The following is a 12,647-nucleotide window of genomic DNA, read 5'->3' on the forward strand; positions in this document are numbered from 1 at the left end:
ACCTGTACAACCGATCTGTACGATGCTTCTACTCTGTTAACGGTAATTAAAAAGTAATTAAGAATACAGAACAGGCCGCGTGCTGCACAACTCGCGCTCTCTCCCTTGAAACGCCCACGACGTTGCCGTGCGTCGTTCACGGTTAGGTATCTTCGGATCCTTGTAACCTCCCGACAACGCAACCGCGCCTAATAAGCGGAACAAAAACAAAAAAAAAATTAGAGAAATGAAAAATACCGGCATACAAGTGAAAAAAAAAAAATATATATATCTCGACAAGTTATGTTTAGAAACATGACGAAAACCGTCTCTTCAGGCATAATAACAAAGGGCTTTTGATCTTGGAAACTGTAAGAAATTGACAAATAATTGAAGATGGTAATTAAGAAAGACTGTAAGTGTGATTTTTTCTTAAACTCAAGCGGTATCTAAATATGCGCAAAAAAAAAAAATTTTTTTTATTGGAGGCAGTTACAACCTTCTTCAATTCTCCTGTTCAATTACTCGATCGGTTCTGTAACGAGTTGCTGTCACATTACATTTTCATTTCACGATTTTACAGTTTTAGATTTCGATTTGATTCAGGGTAAATTCTTCAATGCATGGGAGGGGAGGGGGAGACGTAGACGCGGGATTTTATTTTACATACCTAATCAAATCGAAGCTGCGGTGAAAACGTGGTCGGCTAGACGGAATCGGGGATGGAAACAGACTTGGGCGATCCGGGGGTTTCAACCGAAGAATGAAAGGGGACGAAAGACATATAATATTAAATTATTCACAGGCAGTTACCGGCTCGTCAGAGAGCTCCGCCTACCCCTGTTTTTGCTGGACGGTGCACCGCCGGCTCGCCTATACAAAGTCGGATACGACTATCCTGTTTCACCCCGATGAATGCGTCTCCCATTCGCCCTTTCCTGCCACCCCAGAATATGCTCGCCATGATCATCGTCACCCCCTTTGGCTTTTTAACGGCTTGGAAAAACATGACGCAAAAATTATCTCGCTTATTCATGTAGGTGTACGTGTACCGATTTTTTTTTTTCGTGAACTCGTCACTCAACGCCAGCAGATAGGCAACCAAAGTTACACTTTCAATATGTATAAACAGAAGACGTGACTTTGGTTGCCTATTTGCTGGGGTTGAGTGGCAAGTTTCACCGTTTATTTTCCGTACAACAGTTCTTGCGGGTGATGATAATTATAATCGCTGTAGGTACAAGAAGACAATGAAAAGGGAACCGGAGGTTTGGCGTAAATTAAACGAGAATTCATGAAAATCGAATGCAAAGTTTTTGTTTACAGACTTATATTTCGAGTACATCGAAGCTTGTAACGTCATCTAGCTTCTTGCGAGTGCGTTAAGGGTGAGTTTCTTTCTACATGGAGTTAAAAATTAGAGACCGATATTATATGTACAATGGTTTTAGGAAGCAAGATAACGGACATAGTCGAGACAACGACTTTAACGACTGATCGTTGATCGTTTACCCCGAAATGACGAAGACTTACCTTTATTTTGAAGTTTATTTGTGTCTTCTACGGCAGGCACAAAGCTTTTTTCACCTTGTTTCAGCCGATCTGCTTTAGTCGCTGGCTGCGGCGTCGGCAATTCGACGCGCGACGAACCGTCGAAACCTCGAGGATCGGCGGGGTCTGTCCCGTGATCCGTGATCCATTCGTACATTTAGATCCCAGGCTGGCCGACGTCAATTTGGTGTAAAAAAGAAGAGGAAGAATGGCATCCACCGTTGGATACCCTGACGCCTCGCGCGTGGGAGCGAAACTACCGCGGTGGTCTTCCTTATTCGACTGAGAATTACTCACACTTTCCTCGAACTCTGTCGTGTGATTTCAAGAATAACTCGTCCGTTACCTTTATCACAACATAACGACAGCAGCGATAGTCGACTGACTAATTTCGTTGTTAAAATCACCCGCCTCTGGGGGTAAATTATCGGCAGAGCTGAATGACTCTGCGATCTGTAAATTAAATATCGGTAACGATTCGGTGAAAGCCTCATGCACGGTGTATCGGTCTGCCCGCCGGTCTGAGGGAAAGACACGTGTACTCGGAAGAAAAAAAAAAAAAAACATTCGGGGGAGCGGGAAAAAGAAAAACTTTGGGAAAGTAAGCGTCAACTTATTCGGTCATGCGGTGACTGTGCGGCGGTTGGTTTTCTACCGCGAGCGTATAAGACAAGACCTTACAAAGTGGGGTCCACCGCAGCGTCACTAATCCAGTTTACATGCCGTGCGAAGCATAACCATTATACACCTGCAAACAAGGGGCCCACGGCTGGTTTTTCCTTGAGATGCGATCAAAATATTATACCTACCGTATTATACACAGCCGTACCCTTACAGGAACGGGATGAATCGGGTCCTGCATCCGTCGACACTCGTTGTCAGTTATTCTTGACGATGATTCCTCATATTCCCGAGATCCTATAGTCTTCGAATTTTAAATCGGGGACTCGGAATCAGCGAGAGACTATCTCTGAAGTGAAAAAACGAATAATTAGTCGTATAGAAAAGTAGTTCTTTTTCTTTCTTCTAATAAGAATTCCATGACGTATAGCTAAAAGGAATAACGATACTGGTAATTTGAATAACTTGTATACATTGTTATTTGAAAAGCTAATCTTAGCTTTTGCCTGCACCGAGACATTTCTCTTAAATTCTTTAAGTTTTATTCATGTTTTGCCACAACCAAAAAATACGGTTCCGAGTACTAATCCAAAATGAGTTTCGTACGTAATTTTAGGCAGATAACACCGGTCACTAAAAAAATAATTTTTCTTTTAGTTTATATTCGAATGAATATATTTTGATTCTATACTTCGAATAACAAGCAAAATCTTAATTTATTACTCATAAAGTTTGCTTTTGACTTTTTTACGTTCATAAATAACACCGGTCAACACGAATTTTGAGTCTGGGTTCTAGATGTAAATCTATCTGGATTGTAAATGCTAATTTTTCTTAAAATCCGAAATAATGTTCTGTTCCTACAAAAGCAAACTTTATCCAATAAAACTATTTTTTCTTTTATTAGTTACGTGGACGAAATAAAAATTTGACATCAGTTGACCAGTGTAATCTAGCATTTGTTACTTGTACGTTTTGATTGCGATTACTCGTAACTATTGCGATAATTTGATGCTTGTGGGAAAACAATAAATTGACATTGAAATCTTGTTTAGCTGAAAAACTAACGTAAGTTATATAAATTCGTGTCGGAGAACGCAGCTTGTACCGAATTGGCGCATTATGTATGATGCAAATTGCAAAAGCCGTGCAGTCAAGATGGCGGAGAACTGAGGAGGGCGGATCAGTGCATGGGAAGCAGAGGAGCTTGTTCACTGTGAATAACGTTATTAGACTGCTCCCAGAAACTTGCTCATCCGCTTATAATGCACTCTCGGTCGATGACGTGCGTCACTTACTTCCAATGATCAGGCATTACCATATGATCAAGATTTTCTCATTCCCATTACGTCAACAAGAAATAATCTACCTTTACTTGTATTCGGAGCAGTTATCGTCGTAACGATAACTCAGTGCTGATGGAGTTTCATCGTCGGATTCTCGCACTGATTTTCTCGAATTATTCTTGACGTTCTTTTCAACGTATATAATATTCGATCAGTGAATCGTAAGTATGAGTACATTGTATTTTTTAGATTATCAATATTAAACTAATAGCAGACAAAGTAGACTTTGGTTAGTTTATACTTTACTACGCATTATGAGCGTAGTGTAACTTATGAAATCACTGTGAACACAAATCGCGGGGATTCGTGAGGTTAATTCAATATATTCTGCTAATCGGTAGCGGTCATCGCTCTATGTGATAATCAATTATTTTCGCCCACAATTCCAATGTAGTCGAAGAATGGAAATTTCTTACTAAGACCCGACGTTGCATGACTACGACTGTTTTCACGAGCTAAGTACCTTACAAAATTTCTCGCTATTGCTATTCGACGTTGATCTATATTATACTCTGGCTGAATGGAAACAGTTTTTCAGATTCGAACCCAGCGTTCGGTTGCAGGGCTGAATTGCATATGAATTGGATGACATTTTATTTTAAATTTCACTTTCCGAGGAAAATTTTTATATTTCCATTACATCAGAAAACACGTTACAGATATTTACGCTATTCTTGGGCTGAATTAGAAGGGACGATACCGCTAATTCAATGTAGTCAAGTGACGTCTAATTGTAAATCTAAATGTTTATCCAACGAGTTGTTTGGTACGTAGAGTAGCAAAACAGACACGTATAGACATCTTACCTGTGCGATTTATCCATTTAGATTTCCACCGTGAGCTTCATAATACAATTAATGAGTTGAAAACAAATTATCCGTCAATTTGCACCATAGATGGAGATAATTGAAGCAGTTCCAGCAGAAATCGATGGATAAAAATTAAAGTCGTGATACCAAAGTGTCGAAACCGATAAATGAATTAGAAAGACACACACGTGTGATGTCATAGAAAAGAGAATAAGTGTGGGAATATTTGACGTCGTAGCTCGAGCGGTCCAAAGGCGTTCCTAAATTGTTTACATACGTCAAGTGTATCGTCAAGTTAGCCGGAAGTTCGTATCTAAACGGTTATTAGAACAACCGGTATACAGAGGGGCATTCTAATAGAGCCGATATTAGTTACTCGCTGGACAACGTACCAGTCGTTTGGTTGTTCCGAAACTATCATGGTGTTTGTCTCGAGGTAAGTGATCGAGGATATGAAAATCCGGGCAAGCATTCCTTGTAAATGCAATCGCAAATGAATGTCTACCGATCTTTGAAGATTTAAGTTAATGGAATTTTAAATACGTCGCTAATGATTTTTCAACCTTGTCAATTCATTCGAGAGTGAAAGCGTGTAGACGTAAAGTATTATCTGAGTCCAGTAAACGGCGTCTGCTTTATCGAACGATGAACGTGAATATGTATGATGACTTACGTTGAGGATCCATAATATTATGATTTATTTTTGGAATGTCATCGGCGGTACTCGAATTCGTTATTTCTTAATTTATTTCTTTACTAGACCGGCTTATTCATCAATTCCACTTATACCATTCTCTAAAATGTGCAAAATTATTCAGGAATGTTTCTGTCTACAATTCCTACTGCCGATCATTAAATAAAATCAACAATTTTTCATGCACTCGGGTTGTCGGTGCGGAAAAAATTACTTGCGTCTTAATGTTCGGAGAGTACTTGAATTGTTTGTTGTTGATCGACGAAACAAGTTCCAAGAATGCAATTTCTCACGAAACCGAACACTGATTTTTGTCGGTGTAATAACTTTTGTTCACGATAGAAACCAACGCTTGTTGTTTCGTAAGTTATTATTTTCACGAGAACAAAGCCGTTGTGATTAACTGAGGTACGCTCGTGTTTGGAGAGTGTTTACATCTATGGTACAGCTCCTGGGTGTTCTTCTTGTGAACGAACACCACCAATGAAATACGTTTCCATCGATCGCATTCACGGAATCTTAGAATATTTTTCTGGCCAAAGTGAGGAAACTGGTCGAGTGCAAGGAATGATTCGAAGTCGTTGTCTTTCGGGTTTGATAACTAAACATGATAGTGGTTCTGTTCAATTTCAGTGAATCCTGGTGGAGTCATGTGTCCGCTGCTCCTCCGGACGTGATGCTGCAAAGCGGGGAAGCTTACACGAGGGATCGACATCCTGAAAAGGTGGATCTGACCGCTGGCGTCTATCGAGATGATTCAGGGAATCCGTGGGTGCTGCCTTGCGTTCGCCAGGTAAACCGTTGTTGTGTTCGAATTGCAACCGAAACCGTAAAAACTTTGGAACCATGCCACTAAAGCCCCGGGTGATTTTCAGGCCGAGAAGAAACTGGCGGCGAAGAACCTCGACAAGGAGTATCTGCCCATTGACGGTTTCCCGGACTTCTGCTTGAACAGCACCAAGCTGGTGCTCGGCGAGGACTCGGAGCTGTTGGCTGAGGGCAGAGTATGCGATGACTATTTTATTAGGTGGCACGAAATATGAGGCAAACGGATGGAAGGAATCTGTCTGAGTTTGTATTTACTCGAAGATTCATTAGCACTAGTACCCGGATTCTTGACGTTATTTCAGGTCGCGATGATCCAAGCAGTTGGTGGCACTGGTGGACTTCGTGTCACACTAGAATTCATGTCCCAATTTTACAGAGGTGTTAATGAAATATGGTCCAGTGATCCGACCTACGGTGCTTACGAGGGGGTTCTGCGACATTTTAAATCCGTTAAAAAATACCGCTACTACGATTATCACAAGAAATGTCTCGACTTCACTGGGTTCCTTGAAGACATCGGGGTAATTATTAACTTTCGTGAAATCGGTAATACCGAACGAGTTTCGACGCCTTGTTGCCGTATGTTGAATTCTTCAAACCAAAATGTTTCAGCGAATGCCAGAGGGATCGATTATCCTGCTTCAACCCTCCGCGCACAATCCCAGCGGCGTGGATCCGACTCTGGAACAATGGGCTGAAATATCGGGGGCGTTGAAGAAAAGGCGAATTTATCCAATTATCGATGTGGCTCACCTTGGCTTGGCAAAGGGTAGTTAACGATGATAGACATTCTAGGAAAGAGACGAATATCCTCGAGTTAAATGACACTGTTTCTGCTTCACAGGTGACACAGAACAGGACTCTGCTTCCGTAAGGTTGTTCGCCCGAGATGGTCACCAGTTTACAATAGTACAGACCTATTCCAAGAGCCTCGGACTTTACGGTGAGGAAATAATAAAAGTATAATATGTATTCGCTTTTCTTTACTTTGGTCCGTTTTTCACGATTCAGGGGAACGCGTCGGTTCCTTGAGCTTTGTCACTGCCAGTGCAGATGAAGCGGTCAGAGTGAGATCCCAGCTGAAGGTCATCATGCGCGAGATGTACTCCTGCCCCCCTGTAAACGGTGTCAGAATTGCTAACGAGATCTTCGCCGATCCTGATCTAAAAAAGCAGTGGATCAAGGACCTGAAGACTATGACAGACAGGATAAACTCCTCTCGAAAGGCGCTCAAGGAACACCTAGATAAAACTGGCACGAAATTAAACTGGGATCACGTTACCAATCAAGTCGGAATGTGTTGTTTCAGTGGGTTGACTTTAGAACAGGTAATTCCCCAGCACACTTCATCTGTTTCTCATGGTTCAAGTATGAATTGAATTCAAGCACAGTATATTCATCCCCGAGCAAGTGAATTTCAAGTTATCAATTTTCGTAACTCAATCGAGGGTCAAATCGGTCTCGAACTATTCTTTCCATCATTTGATCAGGTCTGATGTGACGCTGAAGTACAGGGGATAGCTGGAAGTTATCGTAGAGACGAAATAAAATCGCATGCGTGTAAACGGCAGCCACGTTTAAACTGCATTTATAGGCTGATGTCTTTGGTTACTTTCCTTCATAAATAATCGAAACCAACGATTTTCAGGTGAAAAGATTGGGCAACGAACATCACGTTTACGTGTCGGTGGACGGTCGGATTGCAGTGGCTCGTATAACTCCTGGAAATGTGGAACGCGTCGCCAGAGCATTGCACGAAGTTACCAAATGAAGATTTCATACAACTGTTTGAGCGAGTTTTTTGCAGTAACAACGTCTTTGCCCTGACGGAAAAAACCATCAACTTTGGTGTAAATTCGCACCCTCAACTCATTGATAATGATAAAATTCTACAAGAAAAAATTCGAGGGTTTCTTCCCGTGAAGGTGTAGTGTGCAAGATGTTGATAATAAACGTTTATAAAATAAAATGTATGGTCATGTGTAGCAATAAATGGCAGCATCAAATTTTCAAATATATCTTGTCGGAATTCATTCGTCCTGAACGTTACTCCTGACGACGTGATTTGAATAATTACATAAAGTCGTATTCGATTACTGGTGCCTCGAGATCCAACGACGAGTGGAAAAAAAGGAACGTGGTAAGATGTACTTTGTCAGGTTCGACATGAGCCAGAGATCCTAAATCGGGACGGTCATTATAGATTCGGTAATTAGAATTGGTGGATGCGTAATTTGCCAAACGTGAGAAAACCACGCGTGTCTAAACGTGTCCTGAGAATATAACAGAGTATTCCATACCTTGTACACCTGTACACTGTCCAGCGGAGGCAAAAATTGTACGAGTTCTTCTCGTTGTCACAGCGACTCGATCGTAAGGCATAACTAACTCGTTTAAATCGCTTTTTCCTATCACCCCCTCTCCCCGCAATTCGAGGATTCAGAGCCGTTCGACGCTGCTGCGCGATGTTATTTCCTTCTCATTGCTTTTTTATGACCAGCTTTTTTCGTCAAAGTCTTGATTTGTTTTTGTTGAAAGACATCGCGTGGGATCCGGTCTTTCGGTCATCCTATTGAATTAGTAATACGAATCAAATGGCGGCTGACCGTGATTCCTCGATCCATCGGACCACCTTAAGATGATACATTTCATATAAAATACAAATTCCTATTGGCAGATTTTTGAAGTCACAGAAATGTAAAAAATACAATTAAACGTCGTCTTAAATGTGCCAGTGAAGATGAATCTAGAAAAGTGTAATTTATGGAAATAATTAAAGTTCCCGACTGGGGAGAGACTATAATCGGCACAAGATATTGATAACATGGTTGTAGAAGCATGCATTTCTCATTTCTTTTTTACCTCAGCTACTGAATATAAATTCTAGTTTATCGGAAACCATAATTACATCCTACATGTTTCTGTTATTATGTACATACCTACTCGTAATTAAATTAATTGTAGCCAACGTGTTTGATTAATAGGCTAAGAAAGCGACCTAGCCATGTAATAAAATTATGTGTATCTATGAAATTATTCCAACTCGTCGGCATTTACATGTGCGGTATAAGTATTTAGAAAGTTAGTAACAAATAATAATAATGATAATAATAATACTCTGAATGGTCGATTCGACTATTATTTCTTCGCCGACTCTATATAACGAGGCCCGCGTAAATTTGTTATCGGACATAGGTACGAGTTAAAAAAGATATAGCCGTAAATGGATTACAGCTGGGATTGAAACGAATAGTAACAATATACACGTAAGTATAAGTAAGTCAAATTCGATTTTCATACAGATATTATTTATATCGACGCATATACGCGATCCCTCGTGTGGTCTAGCGGACGGTAAATTAACAATATAATATCGTAATATCGTAGAATCGAAAACGACAATCGACGATATGCCTGCAGGGGGATTGAAGAAAGCGGGTGGGTAGAAATATACGAGGGTATAACGGTGTATGAGTACATAATACAAATCGAAGCGATCGATCAACCCGGTCAATTCCTGGTGCAATTACGAAGGGGAACAATCAATTATGCACACCTTGGCCCGCGCTGCTCGTCGCGGTAACAACACTCCTCGGTGTGCATCGAGCCGTAAGCCTGCTTACAGCACGATCGGTGAGTGAGCACGAGTTCGAACTGGAACTGGAGACTCGACCGCTCGCTGCCCTGGACCAGCGGCTCGACCAAAACTCTGCGGGTATTTTATGGAATTACAGAAGCCTTGCCCTCGCCTCGTGTTGCGTGTATGCGATTGATTGCCCACGCACAAGCGGTTGTAGCGTTTCGGGCTCCCGAGAGCGCGGACCTAGAAGAGAGACTCCCGAGAGCGCGGACCTGGAAGAGAGACTCCCGAGAGCGCGGACCTGGAAGAGAAACTCCGCGGCTGCTCGAGACACGAGCGTAGCCGTGACGAAGCGTGAGCCACGGTCACTCGATGCCCCTCGATACCTCTAGAAAAACCGAGTCACAACGATCAGGATCAGTCTTATTGGTATTGGGAAACACCGCTGCGGGTCGTTTTTATGCCTACACGATTCTCTCGGTCGCACGCTGACCGTTGATCCTCGGGTGTCACCTGATTGCATTGTATAATCTGAGAGAAAGCAGGGCAACTTCAACGCTTTACCTATCTTCCGAGAGGCAACAGTGCATTACGAAAATTATTATCAATTTTTTTTCTCAACGTCGCATCTTTTTCACACGCGATATTGAAATATCAGTATTTCATGAAACGCGTACACGAAACTTGTACAATAGAAAACTCGATTTGCTATTTCGATTTGAAACGTAAATTAATGCTCAATACAGGTGAGGGATTAAATTCGGAGTGATTTCGAGGGTCGTCTTGTATAAGAATTCTTAAAGATCGATTTTGAAGTGTGTGTAATGTATAACTTACATTACCTGACGACGAGTAAACGAGACGTGTGATGGTCATCGCACCAACTTCGCGGAAGATCCTGTGGGTAGATATACGAGCTCGGTTGCGTGGCGAGTACATAAAACGAGGTGAAATAAGATGATATAATATTGTATCTACAAGAAGCAGGTTTGTGTTTCGAGTAGTAGCGTGATACCGAACAACGCCGCGAGTTCAGACATTATAGGTACAAAGCTTTTGAATTAATGTCGGTTCATTGTTGGTTGATAATAAGGAAGGCGGGCAGGCAGCGCAGGAAGGGTATTCAGAGAAGCGTGTATACATAAATACCCGTGTATAGCGGGGTGTATAGATACGCTTTCGAATGCGCGTTGTACTACGTATAGGTAACGAACCTCTGGGAACATTCGTTCTCCGGTTATGCCGGGGTACAGGCTCGCCGTATTCAGCCGAGAAACCATCAAAGAAACATCAAAGCGTTAATAAATTGATCCCGCCTATCCGTGACTGAATTGCTTTTTGCATCGTTTAGGAGTATTATTAATCATATCATAAACTCGAGCTTCATGATACGTTGCAGTGCGGGGCCATCCATGGTCAGTTTTAACAACGCGATATCAAGGCAGTAACTCATATTAAACTGTCGTATATTCATGTCTTACGTCTACTAAAATCTCCCGTTTTTTTTACTTTCAATTACTTTTTTCAGGCTAGTCCTCAATTATTACAGGTACCTTGAAATTTTTTACTTTCATACGCGAGATCTTTACCGGGGGAAAAAAAAAACGGAGGCTCCTGCTGTACGAAGTATTTAGCGCTGTCTAATATAAGTATAACTGACGTCAAAGTCTTCGACGTTTTTCGATTAATCGGCTTACCCGTATTATCTCGTTTAAAAATTCAACAAGGGTGACTGAATAGGTAAGAGAGATTTCTAGTTCAGGATCTAACAGGATAAAGGTCTTCGCGCCACTTTCGCATCCTGATTCACACTGCAGCGCAGCTGCAGACGGTATAAATTTACGAAAATTGAAAGTGATAAGATCGATTTTAAACACGGGTGATGGATTACACAGCTCTTGCAGTGCGGAGGAGCAGTTCAGCGAGAATATAAGCAGCGGCAGCAGCAGCAGCAGCAGCAGCTCGATTAATGGCGTGTTTGGTAAGTTGCGAAGAGCGTATATAATGCAAGTTCACATTGCATATACATTATATATATATGTATACACACGCGCGTACAAGCGACGTTAAACCACGTGCGTATAATTATAATTGAAGGTAAAATTGCAGCAGCACACTTGCGTATACATAGATTAAGTTTACGTTATATGTACCCAAGTGATTTACACACACACACACACACACGCGCGCAGATATACACGTATTCCTACCTAGGTACGCGTGTTACACGGATTCAGGTACATGACTATACAGCCCATGTATACCTCTGCCATCTTTCGCCGTACATACGCACATATACACGTACGTGTATTATAGTCGCGGTTAATATATATCTTAGATATATAGTACGACCGCATGCGCAAGCCGGTAATTTAATGGTACTAAACATGCAGACGATTTGCATAATTACACACCGCGATAAATACTTATATATTTCTATACTCTCTCTCTTGTGATGCCCGGCCCGCCGCTTAAAATACTTACACGGAGAAGGAAGAAAACAAAATGGCGGTTCCATCCACAGCTCGCCCACGTAACCGACCATCTAACCACATTTCCACATTGTTACATACCTAGGCGGAGGTACAACGTACCTACGTCTCAAAGAAATATATCGACTTTGGACAGCTCGGCTGCGATATATATGCTCAAGTAAATAAAACTGACCGAGTAGTTGCGCGAGATACTTACGGAGATAAATAAATCTACACGGATATCTGGCTCAGCAGAAATTGCACACGTATATAATGAAATCTGATGATCGTTCTTCATCTACAACGATAGCTGTAAGAATACAAGACGTTTTTATAAACTTGGCACGGAGTGAGAAATTATACGTATAGGTATATATCACTCGGTGAAAACTTGGGTTATTAAATTATTATTTATTTTTAAATTACGCAACTTCGTTATTACATTCTTTCAAAATTTACCGCATGTTTTCTAATTTTACACGCACTTAACGTACCTGTGTCCCTCAGTTTCTTACGAATTTCGCTGGCATTGGACGGTTTAGTTATCAGACATTCCTTTTTGGCCCACTATCGAAATGTCAAATGATCAACACTCAACTACGTGTCCATCGCGATGAACATGAAAAAAAATCCATATCTCAGCCCAAACAATATAACAATTAAGCCCCGCACTGAGGAAAATTTCATTTGTTACAGTAACTAGAAAAATCGAGTAAAACAGGTATCGCTAGAAAAAACTGTTTGAATATTGTTGGTGTTAGGAAA

At 41.3% G+C, this 12,647-nt stretch overlaps 1 protein-coding gene and 1 long non-coding RNA gene across 2 annotated transcripts; one reads left to right on the forward strand and one right to left on the reverse strand.

Moving 5' to 3' along the window:
• Window positions 1–635: 635 nt before the first annotated feature.
• Window positions 636–2,570, reverse strand: LOC124294505. The gene is made up of 3 exons (XR_006904381.1): window positions 2,340–2,570; window positions 1,513–1,983; window positions 636–975 (listed from the first exon to the last, which is right to left on the reverse strand). It is a non-coding gene; the product is annotated as an uncharacterized LOC124294505 (long non-coding RNA).
• A 2,063-nt stretch (window positions 2,571–4,633) lies between these two features.
• On the forward strand, window positions 4,634–7,824 carry LOC107220352 (aspartate aminotransferase, mitochondrial). The gene is made up of 8 exons (XM_015658914.2): window positions 4,634–4,742; window positions 5,634–5,793; window positions 5,876–6,004; window positions 6,131–6,349; window positions 6,441–6,597; window positions 6,673–6,771; window positions 6,840–7,156; window positions 7,477–7,824. Exons 1-8 carry the CDS (start codon window positions 4,726–4,728, stop codon window positions 7,597–7,599), a joined length of 1,221 nt encoding a protein of 406 aa, XP_015514400.1. The 5' UTR covers window positions 4,634–4,725; the 3' UTR covers window positions 7,600–7,824.
• The last annotated feature ends 4,823 nt before the right edge of the window (window positions 7,825–12,647 follow it).

The sequence above is a fragment of the Neodiprion lecontei genome, chromosome 5 (assembly GCF_021901455.1).
Source record: "Neodiprion lecontei isolate iyNeoLeco1 chromosome 5, iyNeoLeco1.1, whole genome shotgun sequence".
Lineage (NCBI taxonomy): Eukaryota > Metazoa > Arthropoda > Insecta > Hymenoptera > Diprionidae > Neodiprion > Neodiprion lecontei.

Bases quoted from the DNA above. Each gene is read 5' to 3' on its own strand.
- LOC107220352 (XM_015658914.2), top strand. The intron at 6,005-6,130 runs GTATGCGATGAC...ACGTTATTTCAG, and splicing joins AGCTGTTGGCTGAGGGCAGA to GTCGCGATGATCCAAGCAGT. The intron at 7,157-7,476 runs GTAATTCCCCAG...AACGATTTTCAG, and splicing joins GTGGGTTGACTTTAGAACAG to GTGAAAAGATTGGGCAACGA.